This window comes from Pithys albifrons, chromosome 27, assembly GCF_047495875.1.
Source record: "Pithys albifrons albifrons isolate INPA30051 chromosome 27, PitAlb_v1, whole genome shotgun sequence".
In the NCBI taxonomy this organism is placed as follows: Eukaryota; Metazoa; Chordata; class Aves; order Passeriformes; family Thamnophilidae; genus Pithys; species Pithys albifrons.
The window spans coordinates 887,555-912,165 of record NC_092484.1 but is presented as its reverse complement, the minus strand read 5'-3'; the positions used below and the strand labels follow the sequence as shown (position 1 = coordinate 912,165).

The window sequence follows — 24,611 nt, the reverse complement described above, 5'->3', positions numbered from 1 at the left end:
GCGAGCAGCGCCCGCCCCTTCCCGTTCCGCTGCCCCGGAATTCCTCCGACGGAGGGGGCCGCCGGAGCCATGATCGGGGACCTGCTGCTGTGCGGGTACCGGGGACGGGAACGGGAAACGGGGAGCGGCGGCGGCTCGGCCGGGTCAGCCCGGCTCAGCCATGCCTGACCGCAACCCCGTCCCCCTTTTCCCGTCCCGTTTCCCATTCCCTCTCCTGTTCTCTCCTTCCCCATCCACCCTCCCATTTCCTTTCCCCATCCCCCTTCCCATCTCCCCATCCCCGTCCCCGTGCCCCATCCCTGTGCGTGTCCCCGTTCCCATCCTTGTGCTTGTCCCCATCCCTGTGCTTGTCCCTATTCCCATCCCTATACTTGTCCCTGTCCCCATCCCCATACTTGTCCCCGTTCCCATCCCGGTCCCCATCCCTGTGCTTGTCCCCTTCCCATCCCTGTCCCCGTCCCTCTCTCCCGCAGGACGCTGCTGGTGAACGCCGGCGCGGTGCTCAACTTCAGACTGTGAGCGAACGGGCAGGGAGGGAGGGAGGGCGGGCAGGGAGGTTTTTGGGGGGTTTGCCCGCCTAACTTGGCCCTCTGTCCCGCAGGAGGAGGAGGGACACCGAGGGATTCGGAGAGGAGCCGAGAGAACCCACGACCGGTAACGGAGGGGACGCGGGAGCGGGGCCGGGACTGCTCGAACACACATGGGGAAGGGCTTTTCTAAAGGAAATCCTTGGTCAAACCACAATTTCCCGCTGGTTTTGTTGAAAGGAATCACAGAACCATAGAATGGATTGGGTTGGAAAAGACCTCCGAGATCAGCAAGTCCAACCCTTGATCCAACCCCACTGTGATCACCAGCCCAGGGCACAGAGTGCCCTGGGCTGGTGATCACAGTGGGGTTAGATCAAGATGTGGTGGATTCTCCCTCAGTGCCACATCCACAGAATCACAGAATCAGTTGGGTTGGAAAAGCCCTCTGAGATCATCAAGTCCAACCCTTGGTCCAACTCCAGTCCCTTTACCAGATCATGGCACTCAGTGCCACGGCCAAGCTCAGCTGAAAAACCTCCAGGGATGGGGAATCCACCCCCTCTCTGGGCAGCCCATTCCAATCCCTGAGCACTCTCTCTGCAAAGAATTTCTTTCTGATCTCCAACTTCAATTTCCCCTGGCAGAGCTTGAGCCCCCCTTGTCCTATTGCTGAGTGCCTGGGAGAAGAGTTCAACCCCCACCTGGCCAGAACTTCCCTTCAGGCAGTTCCAGACAGTGCTGAGGTCACCTCTGAGCCTCCTCTTCTCCAGGCTGAACACCCCCAGCTCCCTCAGCCTCTCCCCACAGCACTTGTGCTCCAGTCCCTTCTCCAGCCTCGTTGCTCTTCTCAGTTGGGTTGGAAGAGACCTCTGAGATCAGCAAGTCCAACCCTTGATCCAACCCCACTGGGATCACTCTGGCACTCCGTGCCCTGGGCTGGTGATCCCAGTGGGGCTGGATCAAGACATGGTGGATTCTCCCTCAGTGCCACATCCATAGAATCACAGAATCCTAGAATGGATTGGGTTGGAAAAGACCTCTGAGATCATCAAGTCCAACCCTTGGTCCAACTCCAGTCCCTTTACCAGATCATGGCACTCAGTGCCTTGTCCAATCTCACCTTAAAAACCTCCAGGGATGGGGAATCCACCCCCTCTCTGGGCAGCCCATTCCAATCCCTGAGCACTCTCTCTGCAAAGAATTTTTTTCTGATCTCCAACTTCAGTTTCCCCTGGCAGTTGCTCTCTGACTGGAAAAACTGCTTTATTAATTTTCAACCTGAAATATTCCTCCATGCTGTTTACACTCAGGTGTGACAAACCTCACAGGTGATCCCAGACAGGGCAGTTGAGAAGCAAAACCCAAAAAAACCCCATTTCTTTCTGCATTTTTGAGTGTAGGTGCTCGTCCTACAGAGGTGACACTCTGTGGATGCACCAGTGTTGCTCCCTCATAGCTCTGTTTGCTGCTTAAAAATCACAGCAGGGCTGTGACCTACAATGGTGCTGCACTTACCTTTTTACAATTTTTACCATTTATTGGTTATTTTGCCACATTTCCTTCTAGGGCTGCACTGAACAAAGCAGATGTTGTTCACTGAAACCCTCAATTTTCACTGTTTTATTATCAGAACATTTTGGTGTGGTTTTGATTGTTGTTTTTTTTTTCCTGTTAGTTGTTTATGCTTTTCAGGCAGTGCTGAAAATGCCACTTGTTGGTGTATTGTCAGGTATTTTTCACATCCAAGGCTTCTTTTGATTTCCAGGGGACAATATTAGAGAGTTCTTGCTGAGCCTCAGGTACTTTCGAGTCTTCATTGCCTTGTGGAATATCTTCATGATGTTCTGCATGATTGTGTAAGTAACACATCACTTGGTTGTGGGAAGTCACATACTGGGGTTTTTCTTGCACATCCATTTCTTTTCCCATCTCTTTCTGTCCCATTCTATTTTTCCATAATTCCTTTTGATTTCACTGGTTTATTTTGATTTCCAAATACGAGTTGGCCTCACAGTTTTTGCCAGGTGGGCACCTGTGAAAACCTTTTGTCCCAGTGTGTGAGTGATTCAGCCACACATGGGGGGTTGACAGATAAAATATTGTTTGCATCAACCTTTAGGTCTAAATTTTGGGACAATTTTCATGTGTGGAAACCCATCAATTAATCAAATAGAATCAGCCTTGCACTGTTGGACCCCATTTCTCACTTTTTTTCTGTTCCATCCCTCAGGTTATTTGGATCTTGAGAGTCACCCACCAAGACATCTGTTACCTTGGAAGAGACTTTAGGCTGGGAACAAAGTTTTCTATGAGTAAAAGATTCCAATGCTTTCCACCTGCAGCCCTGGGCTTGTGGCTTGTCCCCTCCAGCCCATCATGTGCTGCTCACTCCCTGCCAGGGCTTTGAGCCACAACATTCACACTCAAATTATCTCCACTGAAATAGAGAAGACTTTTGTTTTTCTGAGCTCAGAGTGAGGTGCAGGGGAGAGCTGGAGTGTGACTGCAGCTACCAGTCTTAACTTTTTTGTTATCAGACCCAGCCTGGGCTGTGTCAGCTCCTGTCACCCCTGTCCAGGTTTATGCAAGTCACATTCCTTGGTTCTCAGTTTTATATAAAGCTGAGCAAAGTGTTTTTGTAACCTGTCACTATTCCATTAGTTTTGTTGGAGAAATAGAAAAGGAATATTAAAAAGAAAGAGATTCTCACCTTCTTGCTGTTTTTGAAAAAAAATGCTTTTTAAATTAATATTTCAAAGGTTTGGGTCTTTTTCTAAGCAATATGTAAGGGATTTTGAAGGGGAAAATGGCAAAAATAATTCTCTAAGCCCAGGTTAAGGGATGGTTTTGGAATAATCTTGGATTTGGTTGAATAAAGCTGTTCTATTTAAGCATAGAATATATCTATTTGGTGCAGTGTTCATTCTGTTCCTGAGGAAATAATTCTCTGTTGATGTTTGGAGAAATTGTAACGACTCTTGTAATGGTGTCCTGATTCTTGTGTTATTTTTATTTACAGTGAGTTGGCCTCTCTGACCAGCACTACCACAATAATTTAGGAGAGCACAGCACTGAGTATCTTTTAAATCAAACCATGAACTATTCGTGATGCTTCCTCAGCTTCATTTCTGGAGCTGTTGAGGAGAAAGAGGCCTCATTTAAATGACTCTGTCAGTGAGATGCAAGTGTGGGGCACCTGCAGCATTTCACTTGAGTCCCTGTTGCATTAACTGAAGTTTTTGTGTTAATGAAACACGACAGGGGTGTTTGAGGGAAGATGCCTGGCTGTAATGAAAGCAGGAAAACGTGTGGACAGGATCCTTCAAGTGTGGTTTGAGCTGTGCAGAAATACATGCAATCCTTGGCTAAATTATAAACATTCCTTGTGTGGAATTTCTGTATATTTGAACCTTTACCTGATTCTTTTGAATGAGCAAAAAAACCAGCAGCCTGTTGCTTTGTCAGGGCATCCAGACACAATCCAGTGTTTTAGTTCTTGGAAAACATTTTCTGCCTATTCTTCACTAAGCCAGGTGTCCCCTGTGCAATGTAAAGAGTGGAAATGGCTTTCCCTGTGCCTGTGACCCACTGGAGACTCTGCACTGAGCTTTGGGCTTGGGGCATTTTATTCTTGCTTGGAAAAGTGATGCCTGTGTGCAGAACTGACAGTGCTTTCTGAGCAACACTTTGGATAGAGGGAACAGGATAACAAAGCTCAGTCGGTGAAAGAATGCAAACAATTTTATCATTCTATACAGACCGGGTGGCTCCAGAGTGTGCTGTGGCTCCAAGTCGTTCAAAAGAACATAAACTGTCGGTCAGTTCCTGAGCAGATGCTTTAAAAGAACGAGACAAGGAGTCAATTTGGAGCTGCTCAGGAATGTTCTGTCCCCACAGCGCCCAAGGCCTCCCCTCTGCCCTCTGCCCCATGGCCCCCATGGCCTCCCCTCTGCCCCACAGCGCCCAAGGCCCCCATGGCCTCCCCAGAGCCCCCATGGCCTCCCCTCTGCCCCACAGCCCCCAAGGCCTCCCCTCTGCCCCACAGCTCCAATGACCTCCCCACAGCTCCCATGGCCTCCCCTCTGCCCCACAGCCCCCATGGCCTGCCCTCTGCCCCACGGCCCCCACGGCCTCCCCTCTGCCCCACAGCTCCAATGACCTCCCCACAGCTCCCATGGCCTCCCCTCTGCCCCACAGCCCCCATGACCTCCCCTCTGCCCCACAGCACCCATGGCCTCCCCTCTGCCCCACAGCGCCCAAGGCCCCCATGGCCTCCCCAGAGCCCCCATGGCCTCCCCTCTGCCCCACAGCCCCCACGGCCTCCCCTCTGCCCCACAGCCCCCAAGGCCTCCCCTCTGCCCCACAGCTCCAATGACCTCCCCACAGCTCCCATGGCCTCCCCTCTGCCCCACAGCCCCCATGGCCTGCCCTCTGCCCCACGGCCCCCCCAGAGCCCCCATGGCCTCCCCAGAGCCTCCATGGCCTCCCCTCTGCCCCACAGCCCCCACGGCCTCCCCTCTGCCCCACGGCCCCCATGGCCTCCCCTCTGCCTCACGGCCCCCATGGCCTCCCCTCTGCCCCACGGCCCCCAAGGCCTCCCCTCTGCCCCACGGCCCCCAAGGCCTCCCCTCTGCCCCACGGCCCCCAAGGCCTCCCCTCTGCCCCACGGCCCCCATGGCCTGCCCTCTGCCCCACGGCCCCCACGGCCCCCACGGCCTCCCCACAGCCCCCATGGCCTCCCCTCTCCCCATGACGTTCCCTCTGCCCCGCCTTGGCCCCGCCCCTCCCGCCTTGGCCCCGCCCCGTCCCCCCCCCCCCCCCCCCCCGCTCCCTCCCGGCCCCGCCGCCGCCGCCGCTGCTCTCCCCCCGGCGCATGCGCGGTGCGTGCGGAGTGCCCGGGGCGCGGCGTGCGCGCGTCACGGCGTCGGTGCCGTCCCAGAGAGCCGCGCGCGGCGCCGGCCCTGCCCCCAGCGCGCCCCGCGTTCGGCCCGAGCGGAGCGGAGCGGAGCGGAGGGAGCGCTGGGCCCGCCCGCTCCCCCCGAGCCCTGCCCGCCCCCGCCCCGCGGGCAGCGAACATGCCCCTCCGGCTCCCCGAGGCTGCCGCCGCCGCCGGCGAGTGAGGAGCCGCCGCCGCCGCCGCCCCGGCCCGGCCCGGCCCCGCCGCCGCCGCCGCCGCCCGCCCGCCCCGGCCGCAGCCCGCAGCCGCCCCGCTTCGCCCAGGCAATGACAGCGGCTCCGGCCCCGTCCCCGCAGCAGATCAGGGACCGGCTGCTGCAGGCCATCGACCCGCAGAGCAACGTGAGTACGGCCCCCGGCGCTCCGGGCCGCCCCCCGCCCGCCGCGCCGCCCCCACCCCCGGGGTCGGCGGGGCTCGCTCCGGGCCCGCCCGCCCCTCACCCTCGCCCAAACCGTGCCCCGAGGGTCCAACGCGGGCGCTGCCGCGGAGCCCTCCCCGCCCGCCCGGGGTTCCGCAGCCCCGGCGCCTCCCGCCCGCTGCCCACCGGGGCCGCCCCGCCGGGGGCTCCGGGGGCCGCTCCCCGCCTGGCGAGGGCCGCGGCCGCCCCGCTGGCCCTTGTTGCCCCGGGCCCGGCCGGCGCTGCCCGGCCATGCGGGAGGGCGGCCCGGCCGCCTCCCCACGCCAGGCCGCGGCTCGAGCGCGGCCTGCAGGGGGCTCTGGGCCGGCCCCGCCGCCGCTCGTTGGGCCCTTCCGGGGTGCCCACCTGTTCCTCCAGCCCTGGGACCGGGCCGGCCGCGGCCGGGGGCACCCCCGGCTGCTCCGGGGCTCTGGAGCTGCTCCAGCACCGAGCAGCCGCGATCTGCGGGTTTATCCCTTCCTGCAGCGCCGTAATGAGCTTATCTGCTCCTTCTGGGATGTGGTGTAAGCACAGGAGTCAGCGTGTGTTTTACCTGTATTTTACTGGCCTTAAGTGGCGGCTCTCCAAAGGATCATTTACTCCATTTAAGGTTTTTTTGGCTCATCCAAGCGGTTCTGTGCTGAGGTGTTTATTGCAGTGAGAGGACTGCAGAGCCCACAATCTGTCTGGTTTTCGAGGCTTAGATCGACGGTCACCACTGCAGGACGCAAACCTGGGTCGCTCTTGGACATCCACAGTTTGTGGGGACGGCCTGAACATCAGAATTGATGTGTGCACATCATTCCAGGGGCTGCGGGTGTGAAACGGTGTTTTGGTTCTATTGAAGTCACACCTGCTCCTGTCTGAATAGGTGCTTTTTGTGATAGAGCTGTATCCAAGTCCTAAAGCAGCAAATAAAGTTATTGCCATTTGGATCCCCCTCTGGAATGGCCTGCGTGGGATGTGGGGACCGAAAAAAATCACCCTGCCCTTGTAGAACCCCCTGGAGTGTTACACGTTGGAGTAACAGTAACAAAGGTGGTACTTGTGGGCTGTTAAATGTCTGTGTTTGCAGCACTTCGCGGGGGATCTTGCTGAAATGTCAGAGGGGCGCTTCACCAATCCCGTCTGCTCTGAGCTCCCTTTCTGTGCCTGCAGCTTTTCACTCCCTGTGAGACCGAGGGCCAACCCACTTTAAGAAAATTCCAACAGATCTGTGGTGTCTTTTGACTTTGGAACTGCAATGGTTACCCTAATTCTGCTGTTGATTTCTAAAACGCTGTGGCTGTGCAGGAACTCTGTTTGTGCTGGATACTTTTCCCTTTCTCCACACACTGATGTTAATGCTGTGAATGGTTTGGCAGTGCTGTTGTGGTGAGGACACCTGACCTAACCAGGCAAGGAGAGGGTGTAGCATCAGCTCTGAGGAGCTTCCAACAGGTCAGTAGCCCCTTAAGTTTAGGTGTGATGTTAAATTCTAATTCTAAATATTTGAGACTTATCCAGGGCAATAACTGGGGGCAGAAAAATCAGCCCATTGTTCCCAAGTGCCTGTGGGCAGGGTCTGCCACTTTAACCTTTCCTTGAAGGAGAGCAGAGGTGCTGGAGCTGAGGCTCATTGTGCAGGCAGAGCTTGGACTCCTTGCTCCAAAGCACATGGAATATCTGATGTTATGGATTGTTCACTGGCACAGAGGGAAGAAAAGCTTAAGTTTTGAACGTGTGTAAAAGCAGATGCTGAGTTTGACTGTGCTTGAACAGCTGTGTGGAAGTACAAGAAAGTGCCCTGATGTTTTCCTGCTGGGAGAGGATGCAGCCCTGAGCTGGCACTGCTGGAGAACTGGCCACTTTCTGCCACTTTTACAATCTTCTCCTGACAGAAGTGGTTGTATTGAACGTTGCTGTCTCTGACTTCCTCATTTACCAAAAAAGTCGAGCCTTGAGGCCTGGATTTCGTTCAGGTTTTTCAGTGTGGTTGGTGTGAGATATGTGTGTGTTTCTGGAGAGGGTGAGAGCTGCACTAATAAGTGTCAGGGATGCAAAGCCAGGCCAGTTCTGTGAGGCTGAGGAGGAGGAAGGGTCAGTTCTTGGAGGGGCTGTAAATTAAAGCTTCACTGGTACATCCCCCTGCTCCAGTGGGTATTTATTTATTCCCATGCAGCTCTGAGGGTCTGTGTGGTTATTCAGATCTTGGTTAACTCTCAGGTCAGGGCTTAAGTGAATAAAATTCTTCTACCTTGGTTGAGTTGAATTGGTCAAAGTAGTAATTCTAATTTCCCCCAGCTTTTGCAACCTGCTGACCTCAAGAAATCACCTCGTGTGCTGATTGTTCATCTCCAGCTGTTCTGTAAAGTTGTGCTGACTTGGGAGCAATGTGGGATTTACACACCAGTTTAGCACTTGAGCCTCCTCTAGTAATTGCTGCAGAATATATTTATAACTTGGCTGCCCACAGAATTCACACAGGTAACCTCTATTTCGAAGGAGACCTATAAGAAATAAGCTATTTTTAAAGACCTTACATCATCTTGGAGGCCACATGGGATGTCTGGTATTGTGTCTTCCTTTATTCAGCCTTTTTTCCTTGAAAAAAACATGGGCAAACCACTTGTGCTCCATGACCTGAGTATTAATATCACTTGCCTTCCAAAGCTTCTGTGTTAATGAGAGTGTACCAGGACTCGTGGTGGAGGAAAGCAGAGGTTGTGTGAGGTCTTAGAGGGGAGATATTCCTTCATTCTGGTGGAAACAAGTGGTGAGAACCCCCCTCTCCCACCAGCAGGTGCCTTTCCCTCCTTACCTTGTGCTCTCTGCTCCTCAGGGAGTTTATTACCTGACATTGGGACTAATGAGATCTCTTGGTCTTTGCTCTGTGGCCAAAGCTGGCATTTTCACCTGGCTGCTAAACTGTGCTCACAATTAAATAATTCCTCGTGTTGAATATGCAGCTGCCTGTTCCTGTTTTAATTATTAGATAATAACTTGATTATTTGCCATTAATGCCCCTCTGTGACACAGTCCCAGCTTTGGGCTGAGCGAGAGCCTGTTCTGTGCTCCCTGTGAGTTGGGCTTGGCTGTAACTTGGCCTGTCCATGCAGGATCTCAGGTGTTGCACAGACCTTCAGGAGTGGTCCGTGGCCTGGATTATTAGCAACAAATTGGTCTGTGTGTTCCAAAGTTTTGGGTGGTGTGTTGGCCAAGTTGCTCTCCCAGCTGGCACGAGTTGTGTGGCTGAAGGTGCTTTCATGGCTGTTTTCTGTATTGGTTGTTTTACCAAGGTCCTGGAGATAAAATCTCCCTCCCTGGGGAGAAAGGGACTTTCTAGTAGTGTTTTAAAGGGTGGGAGAAGGTGCAAGGCACTGCTGTAATAATACAAAACAGAAAGTGGAGAAGGATGGGGGTTCCCTTCCTGAGGGCCTCGCCTGATTTCTCTGGATGCAGGAAGTGTCCGTGTGGGCGAAAGTAGACTGGGACTGGCTCTTGCTTGAGCTTTATCCTTTTCTGGAGGCCTTAATAAGCTTAACAGTTTGGAGGGAGCTGCAGAATGCAGGGGATCTGTTGTACCTCTTCCCTTCTTTGTTCCTTTCCTCTCTGCAGCTCACCTTGCTCTGAGCAGTCTCACACTTTGTGCATGAAGGCTCTGCGTGTGTGACAAAACATGAAGGTGGTTGGGACATTTCCTAACCTGGAAGGTCATTTTTGTGTCAGTCCTGAGTTCCAGAGAAAGATTTGGGCCTGATGTAGTGAGTCCCATTGTATTCAGGTTCTTCACAGTAACCTGAAATGATAAGGACAGTGTTTCTGCATTGCAAACATCTGGATTCACTTGAATTTACTTCTGTGAGGGTGATGGCACAGTTGGGTTTTTGGCATTGCTTTGTTGGCTTGGTGGCAGTACAGGCTGAGACTTTTTCAGAGGGTTTGGGGGACTGGTGGCTTAAAATATTTTCATTTGCACAGTTTCTGTTGCAGCAGTGAGACCACTCTGAACTTTGAGGCTGCTGAAAAAAACCCATGAGCCAACAGAAGTTTGGATGGAGGGGCAAAGGAAGGGAAATGCCAAATTGCCTTTGTTAATTCCTTGAAACTCCCAGGTCGCAGTGATGATGGCAGGAGTCTGGCACCAGTAGCTCTGAAGCTGTAATTTGAGTGTTTGTTTCAGCAGCAGTGACAATTTAAGTAACACCCACTTCTTATTCCTGCTGAGCACACCCATTTTATGTGTGCAGGATTTTGTGGTGAACTGAACTGAGGGACTGATCAGGGTTTCAAGGAGAAAAACCAATATATGTATCTTTGCCCAGGTAGTTTTTGATGGAACTCAATTACTTGGTAAAATTCTTGGTGCATCACTAATAGTTCTGGCAGCATAATTGGGACTTAAAGTGTGGAAGCAAAAAAGAAATTCTTCCCTGTGAGGTTGTTGAGGCCCTGGCAGAGGTTGGGCAGAGCAGCTGTGGCTGCCCCAGCCCTGGGAGTGTCCAAGGTCAGGTTGGACAGGGCTTGGAGCACCCTGGGCTGGTGGGAGGTGTCCCTGCCCATGGCAGGGAGTGGAATAAGATGAGCTCTAAGGTCCCTTCCATCCCAAACCATTCTGGGATTTTAGGAGAAGGAGAATACCTCTGCTTCCCCCTGCTCCTTGGGACCCATCAGGAGGGCAGGATGTGTTACCTGTAAAAGGTAACCATGCCTGGCTGGGTTTTTGGAGGTGACAGTCACTGCCTTATGGTCCAAATTTCACTTGTAGAGCTTTTACTGTTGCTGTTGCTTGTGTGTGGTTCACAGACACCTGGAATTGTCCTGTGTTTGTGAGGGACTCTGTGTCCTTGGGGAAACTGCTGGGAAATGTCTCCATACAGATATCCAGGAGGGTCCTCCCAGGCAGTAACTCCTGAGTGAGCTTTGCAACTCAGAAGAGTGAACTGCCACCTTACACTGAAGGCTGTGTGGCTGATGCTCCAAATGATCCAAAGCTGGATTGATTTGGCTCAAACCCAGGTGCTCACACCAGTCAGAGCTGACAGTGGAGCTGGGATTGCTGCTGGGATGCCCATCCCTACCCCTGCCTCCAGCTGTGCCCTCCCTTGTGCTGATGCTGAGGACTCACCTGGCCAAATCCCACCTGAGCAGGGGCTCCTCAGAGGACTCTTTGTCTGCCCAGCCTGTCCTGGGCTCTGGGAGATGCAGTTTGGGCACAAAGCAGTAGTTGGGGAGTGTGTGATGGGGAGAGGAGACAGTGGAGTGGTGGCAGCTCAGGCCAGGTGACCCTCCAGGTGACCCCCCTCTCATCAGGCTGGTTCATTAAAGGGGATCCTTAAAGGGTTTTTTTAATCCAAATGATCAAACTTTGCAGCAAGTACCTGCTGTCCATGAGCCCTTGGTGAGACATGAAAACTGCTCAGAGGCTGCAGGGAAATAACTCATTAACACATTTTTATTGGTATAGCCACGAAGCAGTTACTGAATGGAAAAACCAACTTTTCATAGTTAGTATAAACATGGGGAGTAATCTCTGACAGTCCCCACGAGCCACAGCTGGTGTGCAGAGTGTGCAGAGTGTGGTCCCTGCAGGAGGGATGTGCTCAAACAAACCTCCCAGGCAGCAAAGAACGGGGGGCTGGTGTTTCTCTGGGCTGTTCCTGGGGGGCCCCCTGGCACACCTTTGACCCAGCAGAGCTGAGCACAGTGGCTGGAACTGGGCTGGGCTGGGCCTGGGGTGCAGCTGGATCTGCTGTCTGGGCACCACAGCCTGACACTGGCACAGACAGGAGGGAAAATACTCTCAGAGCTGGAGAGAGACTGAATTTATGTGTTAGAAAACAGAAAGACCTTCAGAGCTGAAGTCTGGGCCTGTGCTGGGGACTCCAGCTGGTCATTTGTGGGGGTTTTGTCCAGCAAGTTAAGGGTGAGCCCAGTCTGGGAGCAGCAAGTGGGTGTTGTTGCCCCTTTCCAGGGTTTTGCTGTGGCCACGTGACACTGGTACTGTCTGGCACGTTGGGCTCCTGCTCAGAGTGCTCTGAAGCTTTTTCTCCCTCTGAGATCCTTTTCCAGTTTCTTCAAGAAGCTGCTGCAGTTGACCAGTAGAATTTTCTATTTTAAAGGAACCACAAAAGTTTCAGGAGAGGGAAAGGAGGAATCGATTCTGCCTGCTGAGGAAATTTGGTGTTAGTCAAGAAGCATTTCTTTTAAGGCACAGTTACTGCAGTGTGTGAGGTTTGGAGTTAATGGCAGTGCAGTTTCTACACATGAAAAACCACGTCTGCTTTGGCTGATAACACTTTGCTGCTATCTCCTCTTACCCACTTTGTGCTCAGTGATAACTCCAAAGTTTGGTCTGTGTAACATGGTATGATGTGACCCCACTTAGAAAGCAAGAAATTTAAAGAAATATTTAAGGTAAAGGTAAGTAAGTGCCTCACATTCAGTTTAGTGTAAATATAAGTTGGTTTATTCAGTGTGCTCACAGCTCAGTTACTCCTCCTGTGGGTAATTCCTGCTTTGGGTGTTTGGAGCAGTGTTGAAGTGCTTTGGTGTGAGTAAACCCCTCAGTGAATTGGTGTTTTCTGGCTTGAGTGGGATTGGCAATACCAAAGTGCACAATTTCCACTGTCCAGACAGTGGGTGGGAACAGTTTCTATTGAGGAGTCACTGGAAGTAAAATGTAATTAGTTCTGTTTTACTGACCAAAGTGGTTTCTAACCCAGCAGCTGGGGAGGAGAGGAGGGTCCTGTGCCCACAGCTGGCTCTGAGATCCAGCAACACACTGGGCTGGTTTTGTTTCCAAACTCTGTGCTGTGTTTGTGTGCAGAGGTGCAGGTCTTGTCTGGCAGTGACAGCCAGCACTTTGTGGAGCTGCTTTCTCACATTGTTTCCATGCAGGATCAGCTTGGGGAGTAGCACAATTATAGTACAGGTCTGCATGGATTTATTTTTTAAAGGAGGGTAGAACTGGGGAAGGTGGAGGAACAAGGTGTTTTCCCAGTCATAAATTCTCCTTGGTGGATGAACTTCCAGCTCATCTACAAGTATCTGTAACTTGACCCATGGCTTAAGCAGAGCTTTTTGAACAGGTCAGTAACTGCCCTTGTGCTCCATAATTAACTGCAAGGGAAAAAACATGGAGGTTTTATGTCTGTGTATAAGTTATCCTGAAAGTTCCAGGGAAAAAAATCAGTGTTATAGTTGATATTTGGAGAAACTACAGTTGATTAGGGGGCTCAAGCTCTGCCAGGGGAAATTTAAGTTGGAGATCAGAAAAAATCCTTTGCAGAGAGAGGAATCAGAGATTGGAATGGGCTGCCCAGAGAGGGGGTGGATTCCCCATCCCTGGAGGGTTTTAAGGTGAGATTGGATGAGGCACTGAGTGCCATGATCTGGTAAAGGGACTGGAGTTGGACCAAGGGTTGGACTTGATGATCTCAGAGGGCTTTTCCAACCCAATCCATTCTGTGATTCTATGGATGTGGCACTGAGGGAGAATCCACCATGTCTTGATCCAACCCCACTGGGATCACCAGCCCAGGGCACGGAGTGCCAGAGTGATCCCAGTGGGGTTGGATCAAGGGTTGGACTTGATGATCTCAGAGGTCTCTTCCAACCCAAGTGAGAAGAGCAACGAGGCTGGAGAAGGGACTGGAGCACAAGTGCTGTGGGGAGAGGCTGAGGGAGCTGGGGGTGTTCAGCCTGGAGAAGAGGAGGCTCAGAGGTGACCTCAGCACTGTCTGGAACTGCCTGAAGGGAAGTTGTGGCCAGGTGGGGGTTGGTCTCTTCTCCCAGGCACTCAGCAATAGGACAAGGGGGGCTCAAGCTCTGCCAGGGGAAATTGAAGTTGGAGATCAGAAAAAACTTCTTTGCAGAGAGAGTGCTCAGGGATTGGAATGGGCTGCCCAGAGAGGGGGTGGATTCCCCATCCCTGGAGGTTTTTCAGCTGAGCTTGGCCGTGGCACTGAGTGCCATGATCTGGTAAAGGGACTGGAGTTGGACCAAGGGTTGGACTTGATGATCTCAGAGGGCTTTTCCAACCCAATCCATTCTATGATTCTGTGATTCTATGGATGTGGCACTGAGGGAGAATCCACCATGTCTTGATCCAACCCTACTGTGATCACCAGCCCAGGGCACGGAGTGCCCTGGGCTGGTGATCACAGTGGGGTTGGATCAAGGGTTGGACTTGCTGATCTCGGAGGTCTTTTCCAACCCAATCCATTCTGTGATTGATCCTATGATTTTTGAATAGATTTGAGCACAACAAGATGGAAGAGAAGCTGCAGGAGGGGATGTTTAGGATGTGTGTGTGAGGGTGGGTGTCTGCAGCTCGTGGGCTGAGCTCAGTGGGAGGAGGAGGAATCTGCAGTGCTTAAAACTCTGTTCATTGTCAGGTGTGCAGGAGTTGGTCAAAGCTGCCAAGAGGCTTAAACCTCACCAAGGGCTTTCTGAAGTGGAAATGGTGAAGTTTTTGGCTACAGGGTTAGAAATAACCAGTGCCAAGTTGCAGCTTCCTGAATGTTCTGCCCCATCCCTGGAAATGTCCAGGGCCAGGTTGGAACAACCTGGGATAGTGGGAGGTGTCCCTGCCGGTGACAGGGGTTGGAATGGGATTAACTTTATGGTCCATCTCAGCCCAAACTGTTCTGGGATTCAGTGATTTTAGATTTAAACACAGAATATTGATAAACCACAGATGGGGCTCAGAAAGAACTGTCCCTTCTCCTCTTCCAGGCCTAATTAAGTGTCAGCAACATCATCGTTGCTAACTCAGATCTGGTCTAGTTGTGCATGCAAAGATCTTTAGGAACAACTGGGAAATGTTGAAACAAACCAACCAAAAGTTCAAATTGCTTTATCCAAGTGACTGCAATAAAAAGCTGGTGTGATGTTGGTGTGTCAGGAGGCAGCAGAGACAGGGCAGGCTGTGCTGTGGCCAGGGAAGGGTTCCATGGGTGTTCCTGGTGTGTTTGGGATCTGGACTGGTCTGTGGGCAAAGGAGGAGAATCAAAGGATAACATGGAATGTGCTGGTCTGACAGAAAACACATCCTAGTATGGAAATCCTGTGTGGATGCTGCACTTTCTGCTGGTTCTGTATCCCTGGGAAGGTGTTTCCCTGGAATTGGAGGTGGGAAAAGAGAAACTGTACCTGGAACTTCCCAAACACCTCTTTAAATTCTGTGCAGCACTTATGCTGAAGTTACTTACTGAATTGGTTCTGGTTTATAAATGCTAAAATAAGATTAAGATGGCAGTTAAAAAAAAAAGGAAATTAAGCTGCTTGATCTTTTCCAGAGGGTTCAGAAAGCCCTGTGAGTCTGAGGCTGGAGCAAAAACATTTAGTGCTTAACGTGGCCAAGATCTTGGATAGAAGTAGTAAAGCTATAGAGTGTGGCTGAATGGCTGGATGACTTAAGGAGCCTTGCATGGAATAAATAAGATTTGTTTTCTGTGGCTGTCAGTGGGATTGGCTGGAAAGGATTATCCAGATGACTCAAGGCAGATGTTCTGCACTGAACTTTGCAGTGCCTTGGTCTGTGTCAGTCGATCCTCACTCACAGCACAGGAACAGCTCAGGGGAGTTGGGAACGGGTCAGTTATCCCCAGCTGTTTTCTGAAAGGTCCTGAGTGCAGGTCCTGGGGTTGTTCATGGGAGTTGTTGTTTTGGGGGGTGCTAAAGGGGTGCAGTGTAGGCAAACAAAGGCAAGAGAAACTAAAATGCAAGTTCCTGAGACACAAAAACTGGGGCAGTTCCACTCCTGCCCAGTGTAACTTTGGCCAGGCTGCCAAATTCCCTTTGTTGTGTAGCAGAGAAGCATCTTTGATAGTTCTTTGTATTAATAAATCCCCATTTCTGGTGCTGCTCAGAGTAGAATGGTCCTGGCAGGATATTTAACATTAGTCTCATGTGTGTGACATACATGAATTTTATCAAGCAATATTTTATATGTGCAATATTGGTGTGCTGCTGTTATCCCAATAGGTGTCTTCTCATGAAATAGGTGACACTTGGAGTGTTCTGGAAGGTCATCTTGTTTCCATCACTGTGTTTAACTGTCCCCCAAGAAATGTCACAGTCTGTTATTTTAAAACACACAAAATATGATTTTCATTATGAGCTTCTCTTTAGGGCAGTTTCATTGAAACATTCCCAGAAAACTACACAAAACTGCTGGGGAAAGGGAGAGGGGTTATTGAACCCCTGTCAACATTTTATTTATTTATTTTTAAAGAACCAAACTTTTCTATAGGTGAAAAAAGGGAAAACCAAAGGAGCTTCTTGCAGTTCTGTGCAGCCTGAGAGGTCTGGAGCCCTCTGTGCTCTGGATGGGTTACAAATGTGTGAGAAATCCACATGGGTGGTTGGTGTTTCAGCAGGAGTTGGGTGCTCTAAGGCCCCTTTCACTGCCCTGAATTGGCACCACCCAAAGGAGGATGTGGAGTCTCAGTCTGGCAGTCCTGGGGCAGAGCTGGGCCCTGGCAGGTGATTTACCATTTGGGGCATCCATTTGGGTGTATTTGGGCAAAGCTGTTACTGGAAATTCCCTGACCAGTCTCATTTTCTGTAGGTTTGTGTACACACAAATGTTGCTTTCCCCGCCGTGATCTCCTGCTGGGCTGACAATCCTTTTTTTGTCATGGGTTTGTAATTTAGATAATGAATATTTGGGGATTACCAATAACTGCAAGGTGCAATATGGAGCCTTGTGCAGTAGTTCACAGTCTAACATGTGTGTTGATAAGGAGAGTGTTGTGTTTTATAAGTTTAAAATGATTGTCTGGAAACTCCCAGAATTGATCATTAACTATTCTGAGGGTTCTGGTTCTATAACCTGGGAAAAAACCAACCCTGGTGTTGGGAATTATTTAGACTGTGGTGCTAAACTGTCTTTCCTGGGCACTGAGGGCAGGGCGAGGATCAAAACATGGAAGAAAGTCAGTGCACCTGAAGTGAAATACTAAAAAGTAAAATATGTCAGAATAGATGCTATTGATGCTCTAAAGATTAAACAGAATTTTCCCAGCCCTGACCTCTTGCCAGGGCTGTGAAATCTGCAGAGGCAACAGAGCTCAGTGAGGAAAGAACCAGGACAAATTAATTCATCTTTGGCCTGAAGTTGGTGTAACAACCTGTGAGAGAGTCATTCAAAGCCCACACAGACTTTAAACATCCATTTGGTAAATCAGAAAGTCAGGGGAAGTGTTTGGTCACTGACAGGTTCATCAGGTACCCCCAGCATTAAACAGTCTGAGGGGAGGGACAGAACATGATTTGTGCCCAAGATTTTCTGAAAGAAAGAGACTTCAGCTCCTGGTTCTTCTGTTAATGGATAGGGTAGAACTGAGTGGAAAAAGCCAATTTTTGCAGAGTTCAGTTGTTTTAAAATGAGGAATCGTGGAGGGGAGTGTGCCTGGGGGAGCAGCTGCCTGGGGATGCTCCTGATCAGGCTGCAGGATGATGTGGGATCCCTGCAGAGCTTCTTGCTGGGAGGTTTTTCTCCCCTCACATCCAGTTGAGTCACAAATGCAATTAAGCAATAAATGAGATTGTGATTCAAGTTTTCCTTTGCTTATCTTTTAAATCTACCTCCACAGGTAAAGTAGAAATTCCAGGTTTCAGTGCTCTTAACATCAGGTAGTGGAAATAAGATGCTCTGTGTGGGATCATAAACTTGTTTAGGTTGGAAAAGCTCTCCAAGGTTCTCGAGTCCAACCCAGCACTGCCACGTTCACCCCCAAACCATGTCCCAAAACCTGGAGTTCCTGGTGGAAATTATTAAAGTCATGTGTGTGCTGAGGATGTGCAGATTGTGGCAGCTGTTTGTGCAGCTCACCTGTGGTGCCAAAGTGTTGCAGTGCAGCCCATTAGAAAACCTGAGACTCCCTTTTTAAATGGGATTTTGTGAATTTGGGCAGTTCCTCCTTCCCATGTCCCCCCAGCCCACCCCACACTGGGGTCCCAGGGGTTGTGGGGTGGGCAGAGCAGCCCAGCCAGGCCATGGTTTGGGGACACCTCCTGGGCACTGGGACCTCCCTCTGGAGCCTCTTGCTGTGCAGCCACAGGGAGCAGCAAATACTGTCAGTGCAACTGTTAATGATGACTTGTGTGAACCTGAAGTGGTGCCTAAAACAATCCAGCTTTTAGATTTGAGTGGTTGCTGCTCTTGGCCCTCCTGTTTCCCGTTAGAACAAGTACCTGATGCCTTGCCCAGGGCTCTCAGAACTTTGCTGCTCACTCACAGCTCTTTCATTGCCAATGTTTCCTTGAGTTTTACATAAGAGTGTGTTTGTTACAGCTCCCTGTTTCCAACTAGGTCAGGAAAGTGTCCTTGTCCCTATTCCTTGAACAATCAGCTCCCTAAAGCCAGACAGTCTGAGAGCAGTTTGTGATTAATGCTTCCAGCAATTATAAAGTGGAAGGGCTTAAATTACATTTGATAACTGTGACCTGTACATGAAACGTGGAGTGACTTTGTCTTCCTTGTTGCAGATCCATAACATGGTGGCAGTGCTGGAAGTGATCTCCAGCCTGGAGAAATATCCCATTACCAAAGAGGCACTCGAGGTATGTCACCCTCTGAAAGTGAGTTTGGTGTGTGTAAAAGGACTGTCCCTGTCTCTCCAATTCCCATTGGAGCTTTTCTGCAAATGATGGATTGCAAAGGATTCACAATTAACAGACTATTTTGTGCCTCTGGTGCTGCTCCCGATGTCTCAGTGAGCACAGGGATCCTTTCTGGGCCCAGCTCAGTGTTCTGGGCACTCTGATAATCATCTCCTGCCTCTGATGAATTGAGGAGGATTCAGCAATAGCACTCTGCAGTTCTGGTCACCTTTGGGGATGTTTGGGGACAAAGCACCAGATATCTGGAACAGCAGGATAGTTGCTGGGAGTCTAAAATTAATCTCAAATTCTCTTTGGTGAGCTCAGGTGTCAGAAGAGCTGAAGTATCTGGTGGGAGAGCTGCAATCTCACTGGCCACTCACAGAAATAGCCCAAAGAAGTTTTGTGGCTGCATTATATCTTTTTCTCATTCTTTGTATTGAAATTAGTGGTGTTCCTTTCTTTTAACTGTTGCTTAATTATAACTCCACCTGTCATTTCAACACATGTATCCCAACAGGTTGCATATTTCTCTCACAGGCTGGTCTGTTGCTCTCCTTTTTGAAGCCCTTTTCTTAAGTAATCTGACTTGTGGAACAGTTCTTTGTTTCCAAATGTGCTTTGGGAACAATCAAACCCTTCACTTCCTTCCTTTCACGAAACCACTTTGGGACACCCCAGGAGTGGTTGTTTAAATGGCTCTTCCCTGTGTTTCAAAGATACCAGGGAGTGAAGGGAGAGGAGAGGTGGAGGGGGAAGGTAGGACCTCAGTCACACCTGGTAGTCAGCTTTGTCAAGTGGAGATTTTTATTGTTGATTTTTGCAGGCAAAGATCCTGGAATTCTTTTCTCTTCACTCTTTCTGCAGATCTTTCTTTGTGATAAACACACACCTTTTGGGTGCTGCATCTGAAAACCTTTATTTTCCATGTTCTTTCTCATTAAAGAATTCCTTTCTGATGTTTTTCCCAGCTCAGGGAATAAAGAGTTGAAACCCACAGTCTGTCTGAGTGGCAAAGTGCTGGACTAACCCTTTCCAAAGGGATTAATTCAACACTTAAATCTTTAGTGTTTTTAACCAGGTATTTCTCAGGGTGAGCAAAAGCAGAAATGTTCCCTAAGAATTTTTCTTGGCATGATACCTGTTTGTAAAACAACTCGTCTGTCTTTGCAGGAAACAAGGCTGGGGAGGCTCATCAATGAGGTGAGGAAGAAAACATCCAACGAGGAACTTGCCAAACGTGCCAAGAAACTGTTGCGGAATTGGCAGAAGTTGATCGAACCCGTGACCCAGAATGACCCAGTGCCAAGAGGGCTCCCCAATCCACCTGGCTCAGCAAATGGTGGTGCTCACAACTGCAAACCAGAGACACAACTCCCTGCTGTGCCTGGAGCAAAACCCATCAGCGAATTGAAAAGCAGGAATGACATACAGAAACTCAATTCTCCCAAAGCAGAGAAACTGGGAAATCGGAAAAGGAAAGGTGATCACAGGGATGGGCATCAGGGCCCTCCTCCCCCAAAAGTCTCCAAAGCTAGTCATGAAGTATTACAAAACTCTTCACCCCCTCCAACAAATGGAATTGGAGGTAGTCCTGAAAATTTTCCCAGTCCTGTGGACTTAAATCTACACACAGGGCCTGAAAGCAGCAGGACAGAACTCAGTGAAAACGATAAACACAGTAAGATCCCAGTAAATGCTGTAAAACCTCACACCAGTTCTCCAGGACTTGTAAAACCCTCAAGCACTTCCTCATTACTAAAGACTGCAGTGCTTCAGCAGCATGAGAAATCAGAAGAGACCCCAGGCCCTCACCAGCCCAAGAGCCCGCGCTGCTCCTCCTTTAGTCCCAGGAACGTGAGGCAGGAGACTTTTGCTTGGCAGCACAGCACGTACTCACCAAAGGATTCGATGCCCAGTCCCTCTCAAAGGTCTCAGTTCTTAGACACTGCACAGGTGCCATCGCCACCACCATCCCTGATGCCACCAACCACACCTCCACTGCCAGCAAAGAGACTGGAGCTCCCTCAGCCCGTGCCCAGCGAGGTCCCGCAGCACTGGCAGGAGCAGCAGGGACCTCCTGAGGGCCAGCACAGGCACCCAGCAGGGACCCTGCACACACCTCCCGCTTGCAAGGCCGGTGCCCACCCTGGGGAATCGCTCGTGCCACACCTGGGCTTCCCACAGGACACCTCCAAAATGGACAGTGATGATGCTGCTTCAGGGTCTGATAGTAAAAAGAAGAAAAGGTACCGACCCAGAGACTATACAGTCAACTTGGATGGGGACATGATAGAAGGGGGTGTGAAACCTGTGAGGTTAAAAGAGAGAAAACTCACTTTTGATCCCATGACAGGACAGATAAAACCTTTAACACCGAAAGATCCTTTGCAGGTAGAAATCCCTGCACTTACTGAACAGCACAGGACAGAAACGGAAAAGCAGGAGCAAAAACCCAACCTGCAAAGCCCTTTTGAACAAACGAACTGGAAAGAATTATCCAGAAATGAAATCATTCAGTCATATTTAAACAGACAGAGTAGCTTGCTGTCCTCATCAGGAGTACAGACTCCAGGAGCTCACTACTTCATGTCTGAGTATTTAAAGCAGGAGGAAAGCACTAGAAAAGAGGCTAGAAAGACTCACGTTCTAGCTCCTAACAGCAAACCTACAGACTTGCCTGGGGTCACCAGAGAGGTCACGAGCGATGACCTCGACAGAATATGTGACCACAACTGGCCAGGCGTGAACGGTTGTTATGACACACAGGGTAACTGGTATGATTGGACACAGTGCATATCCTTAGATCCACACGGGGATGATGGGAGGTTGAACATCCTGCCTTACGTCTGCCTAGACTGAGAACAGTTTTGCTACCCCTACTTTTACACCTGCAGTTGGCAAAACTGGCAGACACGATGCCACTTCCAGCTGGAGAGAACCTCCTGTCCTGGACAAACAGGCCCCACGAGCAGAGGGGGGAAGGGAGCTGGGCCTTTCCAGCTCGTTCCTTTAAATTCTCCTTTTTTGAAATGCTGCTACCAGTTTACTAACAATTGCAAAGGAAGGCATACGAAGGTTGATCAGTGAGTTCAAAACTCTATAGCAAGCCAGCTATAAAAAGTGTTAGTCCCCCAGAAGTGAAGAGGATTTCCAGCACTTTCTGAATGCCGGAATCTTAGTACAGGCAGGTACAGAGAAAATTGTGGAAGTTACCTTAACAAAATATGCATCTATTTATTTGACTTGATTTGGGTTTTTATTTGGCAGTGAGGTATTTGAGAGACGATGTGCAAAAACTGTAGTTTTATTTTCTATCACATCTCTGAACGTGATTGCATTGGTCTAAAGTCATGTGGTACATGGAGATTGGGTTTTAAACACCAGGTGTTGCACTGCAGGCTGGGCCTCCAGCTTCAGCTCAACATTCCATAGGCATCCACATCCTTTAGTCTGGTTTCAGTTTAAATCCACTCTCTGAGAAATGCTGCAAAAACTAGATGTTTAACGATATTTTTTGATCCCACCACCACCAGCCAAATATTTTTCCTCCTTTTCCCTTCCTGCAAACTTCTAGGTAAGAAAATTAAAAAAAAAAAAAAAAAAAGACAAAAAAAAAAGAAAAATCACCTTTTCTAGAATCTAAATGTAATGAGGGTGCTACAAGTTTGTAACTGTACTGTGAGAGGGAAAAAGGAAGCCTGTTTGTATGCTGGAAATATACTTGTTACCATTCCTTTAGATATTGTTTGCCTTATGGATATCCATCATAAACGCAATTTGCAAAAACAAAGAGCCTTAGTGAATGTACAGTAACTAGACTTCTGTGTTCCTGGGATGCAGAAGGGAGCAACTTTGCTATTTGGTCCTTTAAGTGGACACGTTGTGATATAAATGTGGAAATAAAAAAAATTTGCACAAAACAGTTTGAGAATTATTTATATTTCACTCGGTTTTTTTTTCCCCAAGTTTGCTCAGTTCAGCCCAGCCAAGGGACCCTTGACCCTGGGAACATGTTGGAGCAGTTTGGTGAAGCCAAATCCCATGGACTGCTGAGAGCAGCTCTTGGGATATATGGGATGTCTTCCAAGTCCCTTGGTGGTGTTCAGTCACATAGGTTGGATTTTTTTAACTCCAGAGACTGATAACCCAATTGCTGTTAAAGTACCTCAAAGTCTAAAGAAATCAGAATTCACCTTCTTGTCTCGGTAACTTTGTAATATTTTCTCATTGTGCTTTTCTAAAGCAGCCTGGGTGTAGAAAGTAAAGGATTTCTATTACCTGTAATTGCTTTAACATTTAGGACTAGTTGTTTTCTGCCATCCCCAGTGCTGGGCTTCTGTCCAGGGGAACAGGGGAGGGGAAACTATACCAAAAATATTCCCAGGTTTAGTTGTGTTAATTCTGTTAACCCATTTGTGCTGGAGAAGAGCCTTGGCAAGTTCTGCCTTTGAGCACAGTCAGGCTCTTGCCTGGTTTTCACAGGATGGTGCTCCTGACCACATACACATTGTTCATTCCCTGGAATACAACTGATGAGGTTTGGTTTATTTTGAAGTCATTCTTGTTCAAACTTTTGTGATCTGACTGCTACTGACCTGTGTGGGTATCTCAGAAACCTGATGTTTGTGTGCTTCCATTTCTGAACTTTGAAGTCTGGGAGTGAGAAGTGGTTACCAAAAAATGCTTCCAAGTATATTTTCAGTTTACTTCCATTTTGTCCTTCTGCAGTTGATGATGAGGTGGAGCATTGTGGTTTGGAGTTGGGGAAAGCTCCTGTCTTGCAGTCCAGAGTGATAGATCTGATGGTAGAGGGATGAGCTGTTGGTCATTTTGGAAATGCTTTTGTTTATGTAAAAAAAATATTGTGCATCTTTATCTCCTTCCTCCCTCCTTCCCTCAATGGTCCCATTTAGGAACAGGGTCCGTGCTCTTTTGAGGCCTTTGCATAGATGGCAAATTTCAGGAAATGACAAAGTAATTCATTACACTCAATAAACTCCATCCTTTTCTCCACTGCTTCCATTTCTGATGCAATCGATGGCCCTTGTGGACCACACTGGGTGAGGTGATGACCAAAGCTCCTCACAGCTTTCAGATTATATCCAGAAAAACTGATGCTCAGTTGCTTGAGGGAGCATCGGGAATCAGACCAGGCACTTTCCCTGGTGGTACAAAAATTCCCTCCCAGTGCAAGCTTTAAATCTTGTTCCATGCCGAGTTTGTTGCTGCTAAGGATCACCTCACTTGGTGTCATCCGGGGTGAGACAAGGCTTGACAATCTTTATTTCAGCATGCCAGTATAACCAGTTCTGTGAGCTCCAACAAATGTGAATAAGTTTACAAGGCGATATTTTTTTGTCAATTTTGTAAACAAGTTCAAATGAAGTTTACCATGTGCGTACCTGCTGTGTACTCTCATTTGTGCATGACTCAGTTTCTCTGCTTTCTCCTACCTTCTAAAATCTGAAGTTAATACACTGCCATTTCTTTCTTGTCAGTCGATTACATGAAATGGCTCAGCAGCAAATCTTTTGGGAATCGCCACTACCTGAAGTGCATGTTTTGACAGGTATTGACGCTGTAGAAAAGACTTTTGACAGTGCGTGGATGGGCCAGGCTCTAAAACCCCTCCTGCCTGCCAGGTACTCACCCATCTTTTCCCTCACCCAGCGTTACGTGTTCCTGGACTCAGTTTTAAAGGTCAGGAGCGATTTGTCTCGGTGCCTCCGAGCCCGTGACCTTTGCCCAGTCCCTGCCCTGTGGCTCACCTGCCCGGCTGGCGCCCGGGAGCGCCGGGGAACCTGAGCCCGGCGGGGATTGGGATGCGCTTTTGTTCCCCGCGCTCTGCCGGGTCTTTGTTACCCCTCCGGGCGCCCCGGGCTCAAACCCCCCGTGGCGAGGGCGCGGTGGGCGGGCCAGGGGTCTGGGGCGGCGGGACACGGGGGGACACGAGACTGGGGCGGTGGGACACGGGGCTGCCCTGTCGGGGCACGGACTGTCCTGCCGGGACACGGGAATGCCCTGTCGGGACACGGACTGTCCTGCCGGGACATGGGACCGTCCTGTCGGGATACGGACTGTCCTGCCGGGACACGGGAATGCCCTGTCGGGACACGGACTGTCCTGCCGGGAC

General features: G+C 49.9%; 2 protein-coding genes across 2 annotated transcripts; both read left to right on the top strand.

Moving 5' to 3' along the window:
- Positions 1-22: 22 nt before the first annotated feature.
- Positions 23-3,433, top strand: SMIM7 (small integral membrane protein 7). Its single transcript, XM_071578076.1, has 5 exons — positions 23-95; positions 474-515; positions 602-654; positions 2,296-2,386; positions 2,761-3,433. Exons 1-5 carry the CDS (start codon positions 70-72, stop codon positions 2,774-2,776), a joined length of 228 nt encoding a protein of 75 aa, XP_071434177.1. The 5' UTR covers positions 23-69; the 3' UTR covers positions 2,777-3,433.
- A 2,052-nt stretch (positions 3,434-5,485) lies between these two features.
- MED26 (mediator complex subunit 26) lies at positions 5,486-23,877 on the top strand. The gene is made up of 3 exons (XM_071578208.1): positions 5,486-5,828; positions 18,362-18,436; positions 19,649-23,877. Exons 1-3 carry the CDS (start codon positions 5,754-5,756, stop codon positions 21,335-21,337), a joined length of 1,839 nt encoding a protein of 612 aa, XP_071434309.1. The 5' UTR covers positions 5,486-5,753; the 3' UTR covers positions 21,338-23,877.
- Positions 23,878-24,611: the final 734 nt, after the last annotated feature.

What these genes read in the sequence shown, in the direction of transcription:
- SMIM7 (XM_071578076.1), top strand. Translation starts at nt 70, where the DNA reads ATGATCGGGGACCTGCTGCTGTGCGG. An exon ending in GGGGACCTGCTGCTGTGCGG is followed by an intron (nt 96 to 473) that starts GTACCGGGGACG and finishes TCTCTCCCGCAG; the next exon opens with GACGCTGCTGGTGAACGCCG. An exon ending in GCCGAGAGAACCCACGACCG is followed by an intron (nt 655 to 2,295) that starts GTAACGGAGGGG and finishes TTTGATTTCCAG; the next exon opens with GGGACAATATTAGAGAGTTC.
- MED26 (XM_071578208.1), top strand. Translation starts at nt 5,754, where the DNA reads ATGACAGCGGCTCCGGCCCCGTCCCCGCAGCAGATCAGGGACCGGCTG. An exon ending in CCATCGACCCGCAGAGCAAC is followed by an intron (nt 5,829 to 18,361) that starts GTGAGTACGGCC and finishes TCCTTGTTGCAG; the next exon opens with ATCCATAACATGGTGGCAGT. An exon ending in TTACCAAAGAGGCACTCGAG is followed by an intron (nt 18,437 to 19,648) that starts GTATGTCACCCT and finishes CTGTCTTTGCAG; the next exon opens with GAAACAAGGCTGGGGAGGCT.